The sequence below is a fragment of the Sapajus apella genome, unplaced genomic scaffold, assembly GCF_009761245.1.
Source record: "Sapajus apella isolate SASKATOON/1434 unplaced genomic scaffold, GSC_monkey_1.0 scaffold5, whole genome shotgun sequence".
NCBI classification, from domain to species: domain Eukaryota; kingdom Metazoa; phylum Chordata; class Mammalia; order Primates; family Cebidae; genus Sapajus; species Sapajus apella.
The window spans coordinates 14962933-14984017 of record NW_022436945.1 but is presented as its reverse complement, the minus strand read 5'-3'; the positions used below and the strand labels follow the sequence as shown (position 1 = coordinate 14984017).

General features: G+C 38.8%; 1 protein-coding gene and 1 pseudogene across 2 annotated transcripts in view; both read right to left on the bottom strand.

Moving 5' to 3' along the window:
- The window catches only part of ZCCHC4 (zinc finger CCHC-type containing 4), a 61570-nt gene that overhangs the window by 21823 nt on the left and 18662 nt on the right, over nucleotides 1–21085 (bottom strand). The window contains exons 4-6 of one of the 2 annotated variants that reach the window (XM_032273561.1): nucleotides 17741–18016; nucleotides 17212–17292; nucleotides 3989–4061 (exon numbers count right to left, since the gene is read on the bottom strand). In XM_032273561.1, coding sequence (XP_032129452.1) covers nucleotides 3989–4061; nucleotides 17212–17292; nucleotides 17741–18016 — 430 coding nt within the window. The remainder of the gene's footprint in view (nucleotides 1–3988; nucleotides 4062–17211; nucleotides 17293–17740; nucleotides 18017–21085) is intronic. The other variant, XM_032273563.1, reaches the window with a different exon arrangement.
- LOC116548840 lies at nucleotides 2235–2312 on the bottom strand (annotated as a pseudogene).

The window sequence follows — 21085 nt, the reverse complement described above, 5'->3', positions numbered from 1 at the left end:
TGCTGTCTGCACTTCCTTAACCTGCTTACATGAACAAGGACTTTCAGATGATGATATTGAAATCTTCAAAGTCCTTAGATTTAAAAGTAGAAAAGAGAAATTATATGTCAATGATGTCTAACTCCTAACCTAACTTTGAAAATATTTTTAAAGGATATTTTTCTTCCAGGTAAGAATCAATGGCATCATGGCCCAACACGAGTTGCTGATGGTCTTAATGACGACCTCCTATGGGAAATAGATACTTGCTTATCACCAATATTGACAGTCACCTGACTCTTTCCTTTATCTCAGTTATCATTTAAAAAGTGCCCGGCAATTTAATTAGCCATCCTCTTTACATACTTTAACCCCCTTTGCCATTAAGGTAGATGGCATTTTTTAAAGATATATGATTTCCAATAAGAAATTCTGTGTGGGGAACTCCTGCTTTTAATCTAGCGGACTGGAAAGTGCTGAGGTGCACTAGCAGAGTCTTCTATTCTTCTAAGCATCCCTGGACAGCCTCACAGGCACCGAGCCGACACTTCCATACTTAGAGATTGATTAGTGGATGGTAAATCTCTAGTGAAAAACTTGACTCCAGGAGTAGGCAGAAAAAGGGAAGATAGTAAAATCATTAAAACAATGGGTTTCCGCGGATCAGTCTCTACAGTTGCAGTGCTATTTAGAGGCTGCTGCTGAAATACAGAGTAAGGAACGCCTGAGCTGGACGACTCTTTTCTTCAGGGAAGATAAAGTGGAACTCAATCTTGGCAGCTTATTCCAACCATTATCCTAGAAATGTTTAAGGTAATGCTACATACTTTCTATAAGCTTCAAAGCGTTTCCAAGAAAAAGGCTAATTACCTGTTACTCTTCAAAAATATAAACAATTGCCAACTGTTATGTAATTGCTAGCCAACATAAATGTAATTCTATCCTTGTCTTTATTGTTCAAAATAAAAAGCCAAATCATAGCATGGTATTAAAATAGACAACAACAAGAAAACCCTAACTCACTACTGTAGCATCAAGTAATAATACAAACTCAATGACCTCCTCATCTCTACATCACAGCCCTGACGTCACCAAGGGCAAGGCCCTGTGGTTTCAAGTGGTCATGCTGGATACATCAATATCCCACCAGACCCACAAACTCCACATTTCCAAACTTTGCTTCCATCTGTTTGGAAGAAAAAACACAAATCCAGGCCATTCTACCAAGTCAGCTTGGACTTCTCCCTCAGTAGAGTCCTCTAACTGCCTAGACAACCCTTTTCTTTTTTTTTTTTTTAAATAATTGTGTATGTGTAACATTAGCCAAAATTATTTAAGGTCAATAAATTTTTATTCAAGGAATTCCATGTTGTAATTTCTTCCACTGTCTATCAAGGTGACTTTAGATCCTCTAAAGAGCTGGAGTGAAAAGATTTATCTTCAAGTTAGCTCTTTCTAATGTAACTGATGCTTATTTTAATCCAGTTGTCCTGTCAGCCCATAGTTCTTTTATTTTGGCTTCTGTCATCTCCTTTTAATCTGGATATACTGATGAAGACTTCAAAATTCACCAAGTATCTTTGGGATATAATTTCTTCAACCAATTTACTTTAGGGTCGCTTTTGCTGTAGGTGGTGGATTTGCCTGGTTCTCAATTTAGTACCCTCTCTTAACATGAATGAGTTCAAATCATATTCATTCCTAAGCAATGACACCTAAGGATAGTACAGATGTGTGGAAATATGCCAATACTTTAACTCCGGATATCATGTTATCAAGATAAAAGCCTTTAAAACAAAAAGCCATCTTATATATCAGGTCAACGTGAAATTGGAATGCAAAATCAATGCTGCTGAGGATTTCCATCGTATCCCATGCTGTTTAACTATTTACAGTCCTAGAATTAATCTTTTTTAATTAAGAGACAGGGTCTGTCTTTGTTACCCAGGCTGGAGTACAGTGGTGCTATCAAAGCTCAGTGCAGCCTCCAATTCCTAGGCTCAATCCTTTTGCCTCAGCCTGCCTTTCCTGAGTTGCTGCAAGTACAGGCACATGCCCAAATATCCAGCTAACTTTTAAATTTTTGTGCAGATGAGGTGTTTGTTACTTTCGTGTCTCAGCTGGTCTTGAACTCCTGGCTTCAAGCAATACTCCCGCCTCAATGCGGGGATTGCAAACTTGCAACACTGCACCTGGCTTGGAACCAACCTTTAGGACTATCAATGCTCCCATCAGTTAACTGTCTCAGGTATCATAATATCCCTTCCTATATGTATCAAAACTCACACTGAACAATGAGTTCTGGGTTACAAAAGAGGATTTATTTTATTTTATTTTTTGAGACAGTCTCACTCTGTCACCAGGCACCAGGCTGGAGTACAGTGGCGTGATCTCGGCTCACTGCAACCTCCACCTCCCGGGTTCAAGCAATTCTCCTGCCTCAGCCTCCCGAGTAGCTGAGACTACAGGTGAGCACCGCCATGTCCAGCTAATTTTTGTAGTTTTTTAGTAAAGATGGGGTTTCACCATGTTGGCCAGGATGGTCTCGATGTCTTGACCTCGTGATCTGCCTGCCTCAGCCTCCCAAAGTGCTGGGATTACAGCACCGTGCCCGGCCAAGAGGATTTACTTTTTGCACCTATCCATAAGTCTTCGTCCACAAGTTAAACAGAAACATACATAAGCGTAGTGATAATCCAGTTCTTTCCTCTCCTTTTCTCACTGCCACTGTCCCAGCTGAGAAGTCCCTGATCATCCACTGGCAAGTGACTTTCAACTCCCACTTTCCTTCACATTCATCTAATCAGTTCTCAAATCCTAGTGATTACCAACCACATAAACTCTTTGGAAAACAGCTGAAATACATCCAATTATAACTGCTGTTTATTTCAATACCTGGTTTTTAATGGCTTCACAGCTGAAAAATATTAATATATATCCCAATGCTAAACTGATTCAAATGGAAGGAGTACTATACTTACTAAATAAGGGAACTCATTTTTCAATCCCAATCAACAATTTCATATTTGTTTTCATTTCCTGAATGCTGACTTTTAAAGTCTTGCTTGGTTTTCATCCTATCATTAGTTAGGATCTCAAATCACAATATACAGTAAGCATGGCCCAAAATTTTTACAAAATTGACATGTATGCATATATCTATGGGTAGGCTACAGGGTGTCTTGATAATTTCAAAATAATTTTGGCCAGCATCCTAGCAGGTGTGATTACTTGGCTGGTTAGAGATTTTATTTTATAATAGGCCTGACGAAGAGCTCAAACTAAATGTATCAGCTCTGCTAAGCTGTTTATTCTCAGTGACATTATTAACATCATATTGAAAAAAGCTTTTTTTAAGCTACTGTCTTTTTTTTTTTAAGAAACCCCCACCCCACCCTTTTTTTTCTAAGAGCAGTTTTAGGTTCACAGAAAAAGTGAGAGGAAGGACGCAAGATTTTCCATACACCCCCAGCCCTGACACATGTATTTAATTACACTGTGGTTAAGTCTACAAAGGAGAACTTGACCCTTTGGGGAGCTGGGGTCAGGGGAGGCTGGAAGAAGTGATTTGGAACAAAGTTCTAAAGGATGAGTGGAGTTATCAATACAAAAAGACAGCAGAAACCAGCAGGAACAGCATGGGTCTTCACTGTGGTGGAAAGACATCTGACCAGTTCCAGATAAAAGCCCTGAGCCCTAAGTACAGACAGCAAAGGGGAAACAGGGAGAGGGGAGGCTAGAGTGGAAATCGGGGTCAGATCACACAGAGCCCACGGGCCTTCTAAGAATGTGGGCCTTCATCCAAAAAGTAGTGAAAGGTCATAACAAGGGAATAATAAAATCACTTCTAGGTGCTCAATAAACAGTGAAAGAACAAAAATAAATATCAATAAATGGTAGAACAGCCACAATTTGACCTTGAGGGAATTTAGAGAAAGAACAAAGAAGGCACTCTGAAACTTGTTATTCCACAATAAGAGAACAATGAGATAATGGTCACAACTCTTACCTTTCCATCAAAGAAATGATGGTTAAACATGTTATAATGGCAAAAGCTATCTTCCGTGTAAAACTGTGAATACCTGTAAAATAATTATACAGTTATTTGCCCAGTCACATCTATAGAGTAAGCAAATATAAACTAAATTTTAAAACTATAAAATCACCCCTTTAATTTAAAAACTTCATCATTCTTTAGTTTTTTGAAATAAAGAATAATTTCTGAAAATTTTGGGGAATCTGTAACAGTGAATAAATAAATTTAAGTCATTTTCCCATGTTTAATTAACTAGTAGCAAAACTATAGAATACTCGTATATAAAAAACACATGTTCCTATGTACCAGGAGATTACACATAAACAATCAGTTACTGGCAGATGATTATGCAATTTAAGCTTGCAGTGGGTGGGCAATTAAGACATATCCCTCATGGTTAATAATTTCAAGGAGAATATAAATCAACATTTCTGCTCAACACCTGTTCATTTATTTTCCTCTGTAGGTGATTTTTTAAAAAAAGTATTTAATACAGGCTGGACACAGTGGTTGACACCTGTAATTTCAGCACTTTGGGAGGCTGAGGCAGATAGATTACTTGAGCTAACGAGTTTGAGACCAGCCTGGGCAACATGGTGAAACCCTGCCTCTACAAAAAATACAAAAATTAGCCAGGCATAGGGGTGCGTGCCTGTAGTCCCAGCTACTTGGGAGGCTGAAGTGGGAGGATGGCTTGAGCCCAGGAGGTGGAGGCTGCAATGAGCCAGGATCACACCACTGCACTCCAGCCTGGGCGACAGAGCCAGACTATGTCTCAAAAACAAACTAATATAATTTTTTTTTTTTTTTGTCTAGTGCAGACTAGCTTAATAAAATATGCTTTTCAATATAATAGGAAAAGTACATGCATTTCGTATTTATTAAATTGGTGCCAAGTATATACTGATTGAATTATTTTGTTTTTCTAATGCAGTACTTTACAAAGCCATTGGCAGTGAATGAGAGTACCGGCTTTGGGCATTAACATTTTATAAATTCTTGCTAATTTACTAGGAAAAACTCACACCACATTATGATTTAAATCTGCATTTGATAACTTACAAGGTGGAACTTTCTGTATTTCTTAACCGTATTTGTGCTGTCTGTTCGTATACTTTCCCTATTTATGTAAATGGGTCTTAATGTCTGTCTTGCTGATTTCTGAGTTTTCCATATAATATAGAAACCTCTTTGTTATCTCAATGGGATTTTGAACTTTGACTATTTTATTACACACAATTCACATATGAATCACACGATCCTTCTTGGGAATTTGTAACATAGTGAAAAGACTGAAAAAAATCTATGACACATCCTTACTTATTATGACTTCTTGAACCAAATCATGATAATGGCAACTTCTTTGCTTGTACTTCTACTCAGTTATCCATTACTGTCTATAACTGATTGATCATCCATGGTGAATATTTACATAAGGGACAGCACTGGTTTATCCTCTTCCCACTGCCCTGTGGTTAGGAGCACAGGCTCTATAGTCAGATGGTCTGGTTTCAAACTATGGGTCTCTCACTCATTAGCTGGGTATCCTTAGTAAGTTATTTAACCTTTCTGAGCCTCCATTTCTTCATCTATAAAATGGGAAAAATAATAATTTCGACCTCATAGGACTAGATAACAATAAATGAGATAATGTATGTAAAATGTTTAATACAATGCCAGCTACATAGCAGATACTAAAATGTTAAGTGCCATTATTTTAATAAATATCAGCTGTAAAGATTTATGTCTTACTGACCCTAATATTAGGGAATTATATTTATGTTCACCAAAAGATAATCTAAGTCTATTTCTTCTTGTTCTGTGGAGATGGACGAAGAGCTGGCCACCATTCTCAGTACACTATCCTTAAATGTCATTTAAGACACTGTTAGCACATTTCATAAAATACAAATTTGCTGAAAAAAGGTTTAGATTACTGAAAAATATTTAAATTATATACTGTAACCTAATGAACATTCCAAAAATTTACTGTAGGCAAGGTCAAATTACCATTAAACAAGTATGTTCCTATTTAACTAAATTTCAAATAACTGGTTTTAAAAAAGGCATATCAGTGCTAGTACAGCCATGGGTAAACACCGATTTGAGGGCTTTCTTCTCTCTTGCACTGCTCTGAGAATGAGCAAAGGAAAATACAATCCCTTTTTAACTTGATCCCCATTGTTTCCATTCCTTCACAAAGATACAATAGTCAGTTTTGAATATTAAAAAAAGAAAATTTGATTTACATGAAATTCAGCACAGCACACCTGTCCAAAACATTCTGGGCAGCAGTGTCCAAAGCCAGAGGGAAAGAAAAGCCAAGATTTCAGTTCTAAGTTTCCATCAAATACACAATTTGAGAGCATAATTATTCATATTTTAAATTATGAAAAATCACTCAACATTGCCCTCTTAAAATGAAACTGGCCACAAAGCATTATTCTCTCCATTGAATAAGGCAAACAAAACCAATCAGAAATGCATGCACTTGAAAACTGCTCAAAAGGACATTCATTTAACTTGGCCATTCATTCTCTTTAAATGAGAGTCAGCTACCAAGTGTGAAACATGCTCTATACACAGGAAATGTAATCAAGAGCTGAATAAAATTAGTTCATGAAATGAACCTAAGAAATTCATTTCTTTGACATAACTTTATTTGGATAATAGTTTGCCAAACAGAGTTTCAAATCTTTCATGCTAAAATTAGAGCATATAGAAATCCATCTTAGCAAATGTGAACTTCATATCTTCTACTCCCTAAAAAAGATATTTATAGCACATCTATAGAGAACACTAGAGTCTGAGGCAGTCCAGCCTCAGATAAACCTGTTGTAAGGCACCAAGAAACCAAAGTCAAAGTACCAAAAACCTACTCACTGTCACTCTGTACCACAGAGAATTTTTTTTTTTCTAATTTAACTGTGGTCTTTAGGAGAAATCTGAACCAACCACACACTCCACCATGCTGTAAATACAGGTAATAGCCTCTGGGCACTCCAGCAACTTCTGTGTTTCAATAAATCAGCTCTCTCTCTCTCTTTTTTTTAATGAGCATCGTTCACAAAACCAGCTCTCTCTTAACAACTAGTGTTGACCTCCTACAGAACTGACTCAGTAACAGACTATGCTATCAAAAAAACTGAGCTGTGATATCGCCAATAGAACACCATCGGTTTTTGTTTGCAAGGCACACACAGAAGTTAATAAACTATGAAAAAAAAAGTATCAGTATATTCCATACATTATGAAATAAGTTTATCCACATCCCTTAACCCCTACGCTGACCAGGACGTATCAACTACAGGTGCAAGAAAAGGAAAACTACAAGGTATGGCATTAAAGGTGAAATAGTTAAGGGGCCATATAAATCTTTCCAATTAAATCAGGCAAGATGAAGAGTTCTGGAGATCAGTTACAAACAATGTGAATTTACTTAACACCACTAAGTTGTATATCTAAAGATGGCTACTACAGTAAATGTTATACGTGCAGTTGACCTTTCAACAACACAGGGGTTAGGGATGCAGTAGAAAATCCAAATACAGCTTTTACCTCCTACGTCAGTCCGTTCTGCATTGCTATAAAAGAATACCTGAGATTGGGTAATTTATAAAGAAAAGAGATTTATTTGCTTCACTAGCATCTACTGGGCTTCCGCTGAGGCCTCAGGAAGTTTTTACTTATGGTGGAAGGGAAAGGGGAGCAGGCATGTTATATGGCAAGAGAAAGATCAAGAAAGCAAGGAGGAGGTGCCAGGCTCTTTAAACAACCAGCTCTTGCATGAACTACAGGTATTGATCGACTTACGACCTATGCAACTTACGACCATTCGACTTTACGACCACAATCACTAGCCATGACTGCTCCACTGTAGATTTTTGGAAACACTACAACATTTTGATGTGTATCAAGAATATCGCTACCGCCTGGGAGGCTGTGACGACAAAGTGCATGAATGGCATCTGGAAAAATTGTGTTAAGCACTATGTTAATGATTTTGACGGATTTGACAGTGAACATGAACTTGAAACGATTCAGGAAAAAATAGTAAAACTCGCTGAAGACATTTCTTTGGAGTGTGAAATGGAAGATGTAGAAGAGTTGCTAGACAAAGAATCCAGAGAACTTACAAATGAGCTAATCAAACTGGAAGAAGAAAGAGTGGCGGAAGAAGAAAGAAGAGAAGCAGAGAAAGAAGAGGAGGAGCCAGAAAGAAAGTTCACCACTAAGGGATTATCAGCCGGTTTATCTTTACTGAATAAACTTCTTATACATTTCGAAGCAATGGACCCAAACATCGAACGATTTGCAAGGATTGAACGGATGGTGCACGATGTGTTTCGTCCGTATCGTGAAATTTATAAAGAAAAAAGAAACATACAATTCAGACAAAGCTCACCATGTTTATGAAAAAACCAACTCCGGTAACCCCAACTGCTGCCTCAGATGACGACATCAACGATCTGCAGCCAAGCACCAGCGGCCAATAAAATGTTTCGTACATGTTTATATATTTTGATATGTCTTGCAATTGGGAAAATGTTTCCTATGGTATTTTTTACACCTGTATTTTGTATTTTTGTATGCACCTGTATTTTGTAATTTTGTATGTTTTGCAAATATTAAACCAGTTGTACTGGTAATGCAGTGTTTTACTTAAACCTGACGAATGTGAAAATAAGAAACAAAATGGTGTAGAGATGATACAAATGGCATAAAATGAACAAAGAAAATTATGATATATAAAAATAATGAAAGAAAATTATGATAAACTATGACTTAAAGATTTTTATAACATCATTTCATAGTACTGTACATATAGCCTACTCAACTTACGACCAAATCGTGTTACGACCGGTCTGTCGGAACCAATCGTGGTCGTAAGTCGAGCATTAGCTGTAATAGAATGAGAACTCACCTACTACCATGAAGACAGCATCAAGCCATTCATGAGGAATCAACCCCATGATTCAAACACCTCCTACTAGGCCCACCTCAACACTGGAGATCACACTTCAACATGAGATATCCAAACTATATCAACTCCCTAAAAACGTAACTACTAACAGCCTATGATGACTGGAGGCCTTACAGATAACAGTCAATTAACACATATTTTGTTTATGTTTTATATACTGTATTTTCACTATAAAGTTAGTTAGAGAAAAGAAAATGTTATTAAGAAAGTCATTTGAGAGGTCGAGGTGGGGGAATTGCTTGAGGCCAGGAGTTCAAGACCAACCTGGCCAACTACAAAGACACCGTCTCTATTATCAAAAAAAAAAAAAAAACATAAAGAAGAGAAATATTATTTAACATTCATTAAGTGGAAGTGGATCACTATAAAGGTCTTCATCTTCATACTGACTAGGCTTAAGAGGAGGTAGAAGAGGAGGGGTGGCAGAGGCAGAGGAAAATCCACTTGTAAGTGAACCTGGGCAGTCTAAAACCATGTCATTCAAGGGTTAACTGTATTTTTGCAAAACTTTTAAAAGTAAATCATAGTACTAGCAATAAACACCACAAAATAAAATTCAGAAAACCATTTAAATTATAACAGCACCAAAAATAATAAAACATCGAGATAAATTTAACAAAAGAAGTACAGGAATTATATACTGAAAACTACAAAATCTCATTTAAAGAAATTGAAGCCCTAAAGAAATGGAAAAACATCTCATCTTCATGGACTGGACAGCTTAATATTAAGATGGCAATATTCCCCCAAATTAATCTAAAAATTCAGTGCAATCCCTATAAAAATCCCAGCTGGCTTTTTTGGTAGAAATTGACAAGCTGATCCTAATATTCATATGGAAATGCAAGAGACCCAGAACAGCCAAAACGATCTTGAAAAAGAACAAAACAGGAAGACTTGTACTTCCAGTTTTCAAAATTTACTATAGATCAACAGTAATCAAGACGGTGTGAGAGTGACATACGGATGGACATAGATCAATGGAATGGAACTTAGAGTCCATAAATAAACCTATATATTTGTGGTCCTTTGTTTTTCATTATGGTACCAAGACAATTCAATGGGAAAAGAACAGTCTTTTCAATAAATGGTGCTAGAGCAACTGACCATCCACATGCAAGCAGTTAGACCCCTACCTCAAACACAAATAAAAATTAGCTCAAAATAGATTAAAGACCTAAGTGTAAAAGCAAAAATTGTAAAACTCTCAGATAAAAACATGGGTATAGATACTCATTACCTTGCATTAGGCAAGACTTTCTTAGATATGACACCTAATACACAAGCAACTGAAGAAAAAAGCTACTGAAGAAAAAAGAAAAACTGGACTTCATCACAAGTGAAAAGACAATCCACAGGATGGGAGAAAATGTTAGCAAATCATGTATCTAATAAGGGTTTAATATCCAGAATATATTAAGAACTCTCACAGCTAAACAATTAAATACAAATAACCAATTAAAAACTGGGCAAAGGATTGATATTTTTCCAATAAGACAAACAAACGGCCTATAAGCACATGAAAAGATGCTCGGCATTATTAGCCATCAGTGGAATGCAAACCAAAACCACAAGGAGATACCACTTCGAAAAGACAGACGATAATAAACATTGGCAAGGATGTGGAGAAATCAGAAACCTCATCTATTCCTGGTGAGAATAAAATATGAGGTGCCCACTTTGAAAACAGTTTGGCTGTTCCTCAAGAAGGTAAACGTAGTTACCACATGACCTAGCAATTCCACTTCTAGGTATAAGGGCTGAACTGTTTCACCCCCAAAATCTTTATGTTGAAGCCCAAACCACTAAAGTTTTCAAGTGGTTTGGGCTTCAACATAAAGATGTGACTATTTGGAGATCAGAATGTGACTATTTGGAAACAGAGCCTTTAAAGAGATAATTAAGTTAAAATGAGGCCATTAATGTGAGCCTCAATCTAATCTCACTGGTGTCCTTATAAGAAGAGGAAATTTAGACATAGTTAAGAAACACCAGTGATACACACACGAAGAAAAGACCTTGTGAGGAGACAGTGGCCATCTGTACACCAAGGAGACAGGCCTCAGGAGAAACCAAACCTGCCGAAATTTTGATCTTGGACTTCCAGCCTCCAGAACTGTGAGAGAATAAATTTCTGCTGTTTAACACAGTCTGTGGTATTTTGTTATGGCAGCCCTAACAAACTAATATACTACCCAAGAGATCTGAAAATCTATGTTCACATGGAATTTGTACACAAATGTTCACAGCAGTATCATTCATAATAGCCAAAATGTGGAAGTGACTTAAATGTCCATCAACAGATGAAAAGATAAACAAAATCTGGTATATCCATATAGTAGAATACTATTCAGCCATAAAAAGGAATGAAGTACTGATACATGCTACCATGTGGATGAACCTTGAAAACTTAAGTGAAAGAACTCTGATACAAAAGGCCACACAGTCTATTATTCCACTTAAATAAAAAATATCTAGAATAGGCAAAGCAAATCCATAAAGATAGAAAGTAGATTCATGGTTGCCAAAGGCTGGGGGCATGGTAAATGGAGAGGGACTGCTCACAGGGAGAGCGCTTCTTGTTTCTTTTGAAGGTGAAGAAAATGTTGTGGAATTAGACAGTGGTAATGGTTACACAACCGTGTGAATATACTGAAAACCACTGTTTTATGTATGTCAAATATGTCTTGATTTTTTAAAAAGAAAGGCTGGGCACAGTGGCTCACACCCTATAATCCCAGCATTTTGGGAGACTGAGGTGGGCAAAATGCATTAGCCCAGGAGTTTAAGACCATCTTGGACAACAGGGTGAAACCCTGTCTCTACAAAAAACACAAAAATTAGCTGGGTGTGGTGGCATACAACTGTGGTCCCAGCTACTTGGGAGACTGAGGTAGGAGGATCACTTGAACCCAGGAGGTCGAGGCTGCAGTGAGCTGAGATCATGCCATTGCATTCCAGCCTGGGTGACAGAGCAAGAACTTGTCTCAAAAAAAAAAAAAAAAAAAAAAAAGAAAGAAATATACCTAAAATATCACCACCAGGAAAAGCTTTCAAGGTTATGTATCTACTTTTTTAAATGTTTGTATGCATAAAAAAGGTTTAAAAAGCCAAAACCCACAACGTTTTGGATGGCAGAATCAAAGATCATTTTTCTTTTTTAAAAAACAAAGTAAATCAAGGATTCTTGCAATTTTAACAAGTTCTGAGAAGACACACTATGATTTTTCCTAGTCTCTTTCTGTATAAATCAGTCCCCTAAAACTGCTTGAAAAAGCTTGTCTTTAATGAACTTAGAATCATTATATAACTTTTAATGTAAATTCAAAACCATAATATTTAAAAAGATCACACTGTACCATTTTCACAGAAGTAAAAGTGTCAAAGGTAGCAATATGAGTGCTGCTGGCAACTGTATATGTTGCCTTGAATAGTTTAGTTAGGGACATGTGGGCTTTTGTCTCTCCAGCACCTACATCCCTTCTCTTTAAGTCGAACACCTGTTTCCTGTGGAGAACCTACTTCATGTGATTGGTCAGAGGCTGGCCGGAGTACACCATCTGCCAGGCCACAGTGATGGCTCTGGAATAGGCAAGTGACCCTAGTCAGGCTAATCAGAGCACTCTCTGGAGTTTTGCCACTGGAGCTCTCAGGAAGAACTGCCTCTTTCCACTGGGCCATTAAGCCAAGACTAGATAAGCTTAAAGCTGCTGCCACCAATGTCCCTGGCAGTAGGAAGGAAGCTGTCTGCAGAATGAAACCAACATACAGAGAACGACAGGATGAGAGGTAGAGAAGGAGGAAGCCCTAGCAACACTGTGTGAGGCTCACCATCTCAACTAGACTAAAGCCTGCTATATCCTAGTCCTCAGTAATGTGAACCGATAAATTCTCTTTTACGTGACTGGATTTCTAGGTCTCCAAGAGAAAAATTCCTAAGTGCCTAATTCTAAATATATAAATAACCTAGAAACCAGTTTTGATTCATCTGAAAATCTTTGTGGAACAAGGTAGGAGGACACAAGGAAAACGGCAGAGATGGAAGGATGACAAGAAACTAACTAACTAGATGAGAAAGGCATATATACGAGTTCGAAGGCTAAGTTATTTCTAATGGATAGCTTAGTTTTTGGAGCCAGACTGCCTTGGCTTGAATTCTGGCTTGGCCACTTATAAACTCTGATTTTGATCAAGTTATTTCACCTCTTTGTGCCTCAGTTTTCTCATCTGGAAAAACAAGGATAATGATAACATCTGTCTTACAGGGCTAATGTGAGGAATGAGTCAGGGCAAGTCCTGAAATATGACACACACTCAAAAAATACCAGCTACACCAGGCACGGTGGCTCACGCCTATAATCCCAGCAATTTGGGAGACCAAGGCAGGTACATCCCTTGAGGTCAGGAGTTCGAGATCAGCCTGGCCAACATGGTGAAGCCCCCTCTCTACTAAAAGTTGAAAAATTAGCTGGGCATGGCAACACATGCCTGTAATCCCAGCACTGGGGAGGCTGAGGCAGGAGAATCACTTGAGATCAGGAGGCAGAGGCTGCAGTGAGCTGAGATTGCACCACTGCACTCCAGCCGGGGTGACAGAGCGAGACTCCCTCTCAAACAAACAAACAAAACATACCAGCTATTAATAATATGTTATAAGAACCCAAAAGTTAAACTTCTACCTTTAAAATAATGCATTTAGAATAATTTAATACGTTAGGAAAGGAACACAGAATTTAAAAAAACAAGCTGCTATCTCCATGCATATCCATACAATGGAATATCATATAGCCATAAGAGGAATGAAGTACCACTACATGCTATCACGTGGGTGAACCCTGAAAACCTTATGCTAAGTGACAGAAGCCAGCCACAAAGGTCACAGGTTTTATGATTCTATTTATATCAGAACAGACAAATCCAGAAAAGAGAGACAGAAAGTGCTTGTTAGGAGAAGTGAACTCTAACTTTCTTTTCAGGGTGATGGAAATATTCTAGGAGTACCTCATGGCGATGGCTGCGCAACACCATGATTACAACAAAAACCACTGAAATATATACTTTTAAATGGTGACTATTAAATGAACTATATCCAATTAAAAATAAACTGAGTTTATCTTTAAGAAGTCTGTATCATCATTTATCAAGGATCACTCATGTTAAGCAGATGTTAGTGAAGTGTGCTAGTCCTGTTAACAAGGGATGAGTGTTAACAGGCCAGAACTGTTCATAAGGAATGAAAGAGTGTAGGTAATTTCTGAGTAATGTGGTTGTGTATGTTACACAACTTAGAGTTGACTCAGAACTCTAAAGGAAAATAAATTATTAAAGTTACACTTTTTATTTTTTTTTGTTTTATTATTTTATTTTTTTGAGACAGGGGTCTCGCTCTGTTGCCCAGGCTGAGTGCAGTGGCACAATCTCAGCTGACTGCAACCTCCACCTCCTGGGCTCAAGCAATCCTCCCACCTCAGCCTCTGGAATAGCTGGGGCTACAGGCACGTACCACCACCCCTGGCTAATTTTTGTATTTTTAGTAGCAATGGGGTTTCACCATGTTGCCCAGGCTGGTTTTGAACTCCTGAACTCTAGTGATCAACCTGCCTCAGCCTCCCAAAGTGCTGGGATTATAGGCACGAGCCACTGTTGCAGGGCTGAAGGCCCCACAGGGTCATGGGGTGTGCTGTATGCTGTGCTGAGGCGCAGGATCCAAGAAATAAAGAGACAGGACACAGAAGTACAAGGAAAATGCAGCTGGGCTCAGGGGGCCACGCCACCTATAAGCGGAGTCAGGTGAGGTCCCGAATGTCCAGAAGCATCAGTATTTATTGTGTATAGGTTAGGGGGCAGGGCAGTGAGTGAAATCATCTTTAAGGATAGTGATAGGGTCGTGAGCAATAAAACATGGGGTCCACCCCCATTAGGTCACCTAGGCCAGGAGGTGGACAGTGCACAGCAAGGGGCCCATTCCCATGAAGGCAAGGGCCATGTGCGGTAAGGGGTCCACCCCCATTAGGTCACCAAGACTTGAAGGTGGGCTGTGCGCAGTGAAGAGGGTGCAGTGTGCGATACTTCCATCTGTGGGCAAACTACTTCTAAGAAGATTTATAGGAGGATGCTTTAAGTCACATAGCAGTGACAGAGCTGTCAAGGTTACCGCCACCTTCTGGCAGCTTCCAATGAGTTCTATGGGAAGATGCTTTTCAGCAGCACAGTAGCAAGAGCTGATGAAGTTCACAGTCACCAAGGTGGATTGCCGGTCTGAGGGCAGCCTTCCACAAGAACTGGAGCAAGGTCCTACAACTCCTTTATCAGGAGGAGTGGCTCTTGCCTCAAGCCTGCCATACAGCGGGTATCTTTATGATACTGAACGCTGCCGCCTGGGCCATGGATTCTTGTCCTGGTATAACTGTTTTCTCTCAAATCATGCTCTGCACTGTGTCTGCTCTAGACATTCCTCCGATTATAAACTAAGATACAATTATATATACGTAGGGAAATATTCTTTAGGCACTCATACTATCAACTATTATATGATTATATATAGAGGATTATATAAAGGGATTCTTCAAGCCCTAATTCTATAAACTAATATATGATTATATAAAGGATTATATAAAAGGAAATTGCTGAGTAGTAACACTATAAAGTGAGATATTCCTCAAGCCCTAACTGTGCCAGAGTTCTGCTTAGCTCTCATTCCTCGGTGCCGATATGGAGGGTTACCCACAACTGTACCTGGCCAGGCTACGCTTTTATTAGTAGTAGTAGTATTTTTGAAATCCAGTCTTGCTCCAGTATGGAGTGAAGTGGCTCGAATTCGGCTCACTGAAGCCTCCATCTCCTGGGTTCAAGCAATTCTGCCTCAGCCACTGGAGTAGCTGGGATTACAGGCGTGTGCCACTATGCCCAGCTAACTTTTTTTTTTTTTGTATTTTTAGTAGGGATGGGATTTTACCATGTTGGCCAGGCTGGTCTCACACTCCTGACCTCCCAAAGTGGTGGGATTACAAGCATGAGCCACCATACCCGACCCAGTCTACACTTTTTAAAGTGACATTTTACACTTTAAAAATTTGTTTGGTACTCCGTGGCTCAGGCTTGTAATCCCAACACTTTGGGAAGCCAAGGCAGGAGGACTGCTTGAGGCCAGGAGTTCCAGACCCCAACTCTACAAATTTTTTAAAAAATTACCTGGGTGCGGTAGTGCTAGCCTATAGTCCTAGTTACTAGGGAGACTGAGGCTAGAGAATCACTTGAGCCCCAGAGTTCAAGGGTATGGGCTATGATCATGCCACTGCACTCCAGCCTGGGTGACAGAGTGAGATCTTGTCTAAGGCAAAAAAAAATCTGTCTGCTTTGTTTTTAGGAAGTAGATCTAAATAAAAGGAAACACAAAGCCTGATTCCTTCAGCACCTTCAAGAACACATCAAGAATACTAAGAACAAAGCATCTTATAAATTCAACATGAACTCCTGGTATTAAACAATTATAGAAACTGCAAAGAGTACTTCAAAGCAACAGAATTATAGACACAGTAGATGGATGTATTTACCATCCATGTTATAAGTTAAAGGTCTGTTCCTTCAAAATTACCACCAGAGGGGAGATTCAAGATGTGTTCCTCCCTCTGTGTCATCCGTTGTCCCAATACATCAGATGCCATTTAATTCTAACCCTTGCCCACAAAGTCTATCTGTCGGCTAATCCTCTGCTTTGGGACCTGTCTATCCCCTACTCAGCACTCCCTTCACTGCAGGCTATGTTCAGTGAAAGACAATATGTACAACATCCAGTAAAATATACTAAAAGAAATGTGTGAGTTTCACACTTCAAAGATCTGATGAGACAAAATCCTGGAAGTCTGATTAAGTACGAGGCAGTTCAGAATTATCTTTGAACATAATATATGAGAAGAAACTTTACTCAATGGGAATTCATCTGTAGATCATAAGCCAAAGACAAACTAGACACACTCATAGAGAAAATCTAGGAAGCACACCAGCAAAAGGAGAAATCAACTGCCTCCCTGTTTGAAATACAGATTACATGTTGAGTTTACAGAACTAAAAAGTTTCCTAGTAACAAATTACTATTTTTAAATGTAAACTAAAGAGCTGTAACAGAGTATAAACAATTAAAAACAGAAAAGCATTAAAAAACAAACAAACAGGAAACAATGAAAGGAAATAAATACTGTATTTTTAAACCTACCGAAAATCAATATCCAATAAAAGGCTTTTAATGTTAGAGTTCTTGTCAGCTGATGCTGTCAACCTGATCAGCTCATGCAACCTAAAGCAATTAGTGAAAGCAAATGTAATAAGAAATCACAAATGTCATAGACAATAAACAAACAAACAACAAAACCATCAATGTTCTGCTTGTATTTGTGATATTTCAATGAGACACTGAAGAGAATTTGGCAGGTGTAATCAAGGTTTCAATTTTGCAAATATTTTTTAAGAGCAGAACTTATCTGAAACAGAGAGGTCTAAAATTATAAACAATTTGGGAGTTAAATCAGAAAGAATCTTCTCTCATGTACCAGAGAGGAATCTATGAAGATTTTTCTAAATGGAATACAGGTTGCAAACTCCTTCAGAAAGGGACCCTGATTCACATTTTAAATATTCAAAGCTTCATGCTATACCTTGCACAGGGTAAATAACTACTTAATAAAATCTTCGTACAGTTTGAATAGTGGTGAGAAGATAATTCTTTAAAAAATCATATGACATACCTTGGTGTTCCAACACATAGTACTCTTCTGAATCCGAGGGTAGAAAGTAAGTCTACCAAGAACTGACAGCTCCTATCAGCAAACAGATACTGGGCATATGTCTTCTTGTTTTCCAGGGGATAGAGGAGTTGACTGGGCTTTCTTAACTGGGTGACGGAAACATCGCCCAGAACCTGATGCTCACTATGTTGTCCCCAGTCATCTGGTAACAGCAACTGCTGACATCTTTGACAAAACTTTCTCTGAGTCAAGGGCAACTCAATAAACTTCAAGTACCTTCAAGAAAAAATAAAACACAAAGAAATATATTTGAAGTTTATTGTTGCAAACACAACGTATTTTGCTATTTTTAGCATCCAAAAAGTATTCTTACTTCCTAAAGAGTACTGCATAAAGGAGAAAGGTAGGAAGAAATCTGTGGAATGTTGGCTAGGATTTATGTCTGACTGCATACCTACAAAGAGGAAAAGGATCAGCAATTTCACAAGAATTGAGATGCTCCAATTTAGTCACTGAATGAAGATCAATATCCATTTAAAATGTGAATATAATATATTACTCAAACAACTTAGTAGTAATGACAACTACTATCAAGTTGAAATTTGTTGGCAAATCCACATGTTCTAACTTTGATCTGTTAAACAGCCTGGCTCACTTGATAGTCATTTTAAAATGAGAAATTAAGACCATTCTTCAAGTTCTTATGACATACTTGGCAAGAAAAATTACCTCCTAAAAGAAAAGATGTTTCTCAAAGCTTCTCTGTTCTTAGCAGTACTGATGGAGTTATAAGCTCACCTCCAAAACAGCAAGACAATATTCGAAGTCTTAAAAAAGACTACACTGAATAGCACATTTGATTTCTTTCAACTCACCCGTATGTTTGATTTCAAAGTCACCATTTCTTTTTTTTTCTTTTTAAATTTTATTACAGATTATTGAAGAGAGAAAATAATCATGGTCAGTATGTTTTAAAAACTGCTGGTTTTGTATATGTGATGCCAGTTATGAAATCAGAGTAAGAAAACAAAAGAAAACCACATGGTGAAAACCCACCTCTACTAAAAATATGAAAAGTGGCTAGGCATGGGAGCGCATGCCTGTAATGCCAGCTAGTAGGAAGGTTGAGGCAGGAGACTCACTTGAGCCCAGGAGGCAGAAGTTGCAGTGAGCCGAGATCACAGCATTGCACTCCAGCCTGGGCAACAGAGCAAGACTCCATCTCAAAAAAACAACACAAAACAAAAAAAGAAAAAGAAAAAGAAATAGTATTATTGAGGACCATAAGAGTCAGAAATGTCTAAAACTAAGCAGGTTAAACAGTGCACTAAATGATCCTTACACTTTGGGAAGAGTCATATCTTTTTTTTTTTTTTTTTTTGAGGAGGAGTCTTGTTCTGTCACCCAGGCTAGAGTACAATGGCGTGATCTCGTCTCACTGCGACCTCCACCTTCCAAGTTCAACCAATTTTCCTGCCTGGGCCTCCCGAGTAGCTGGGATTACAGGCATGTGCCACCATATCCAGCAAATTTTTGTATTTTTAGTAGAGATGGGTTTTCACCATGCTGGCCAGGCTGGTCTCGAACTCCTGACCTCAGGTGATCCACTCGCCTTGGCCTCCCAATGTGCTGGGATTACAGGCATGAGCCACTACACCTGCTGGGATTACAGGCATGAGCCACTACACCTGCTGGAATTACAGGCATGAGCCACTACACCTGGCCTAGTCATAACAGTTTTGATGGAACTAAATTTAGGAACTATAGTGTAAAAACTCTGAACCTAACATGTAATCAAAGTGAGTTTTAAACTTTTGTGTATCTACGCACAGTTTCACTTCAAAGCACCCAAGGCAGTGACAAATAGATATTCTGAATGGCTGTAGCAAGAAATAAGCTATCGTGCCAGTAATTTAAATGTTTCTATTCCTATGATAACTGATCTTTTGACAGCTTTATCTATAACTAGAAAGAAAAAGGAGATACAGGGATATTAGAAGAAACTTCTTAGTAATTCAAAGTGAGAATGTCAGTAGAAGAAAGGGCCCTATGACATGAAATGCAAGTGAAAGAACCAATAAACACTCTTTGGGAACAGATACATTTAATTTACTACTATTACCTTTCATCACTAAGTGCTAACAATGTTGAACAGGCCAGGCACAGTGGCTCACAGTGCTTTGGGAGCCCAAAGCAGGAGGATCAGCTCAAGACCAGTCTGGGCAACATAGTGAGACCTCATCTCTATAAACAATTGTAAAAATTAGTCAAGCATTGTGGTACATGACTGTAGTCCCAGCTACTTAGGAGACAGAGGCAGGAGGATCACCTGAAGCCAGGAGTTCAAGGCTACAGTGAGCTATGATTACGCCACCACACTCCAGCCGAGGCAACAGAGTGAGGCTCTGTCTCTAAAGTTGACAGCTTCCACAGCCAGCTATGATGGAGCAACAGAGACCAGATTTACCATTCTGGCCTTCAAAAAGAAGTTTTAAAAAGACGAAGTATGTGAAACAGCAGTTTTAAGGTATTAGACAGCTAGCAGCCCCAAACAGTGAATGCTGAGGGAAGGGAATAGAGAGAGGTGAGTGGTACAGCTGCCCTGTTTCCTGCCTGTGGAGAGCTGGCGGCACAGGGATGGGAAACCGAAATTCCCAAGGAACTGATGAGACAGAGCCAAGAACTCCAGGAGGCAAGGTGGCTAGAATTCACAAGAAGAGTACCGGGGAATAAACAGAGAGGGCAGGAGGGCAAAAAGGTGGACACTGCGAGAGAGAGAGAAAGTGCTCCAAGACCAGCTGACGATTCCACTCAGTCTTCTGCCGAGTACTGAGCAGCACATGCATGTGCAGAAACTCCCCAAGGCAAGGCAAAGAACCAGTGGCCAGGAGCAGGTGAAATCGTCAACACACACAGGACCACAATGGTTTGTCTCCCAACAAGCCAGAGTGGAAATGCCTCACAATACACAAGTACTCAAGTACTCAGAAGAGCACTGCCCCAGTAGGGGGGAAGAATTAGCCCTAGAACCAAGAAATGTTGCTCCGTCCTGCCTAAAAAGCTTAAAGACACACCTTCAAAAGCAGAGTCAGCAAACTTTTTCTGTAAAGGATCAGATAATAAATATTTTAAGCTTGAGTGGGCCATAAAGTCTCTCAGTCTCAACTATTCTGTAGTGATAGCAGAAAGGCAAACACAGCCAAGTGAACAGGCAAGGCCAGAGCTGCCCACGGGTAGTAGTTTGCTAACTCCTGCTCAAGAACATCAAACCACAACAAGTAACTGTCCCAGCACAAAATCAAAAATATATATAGGAATTTAAAATATCCAGTATATAACAAGATA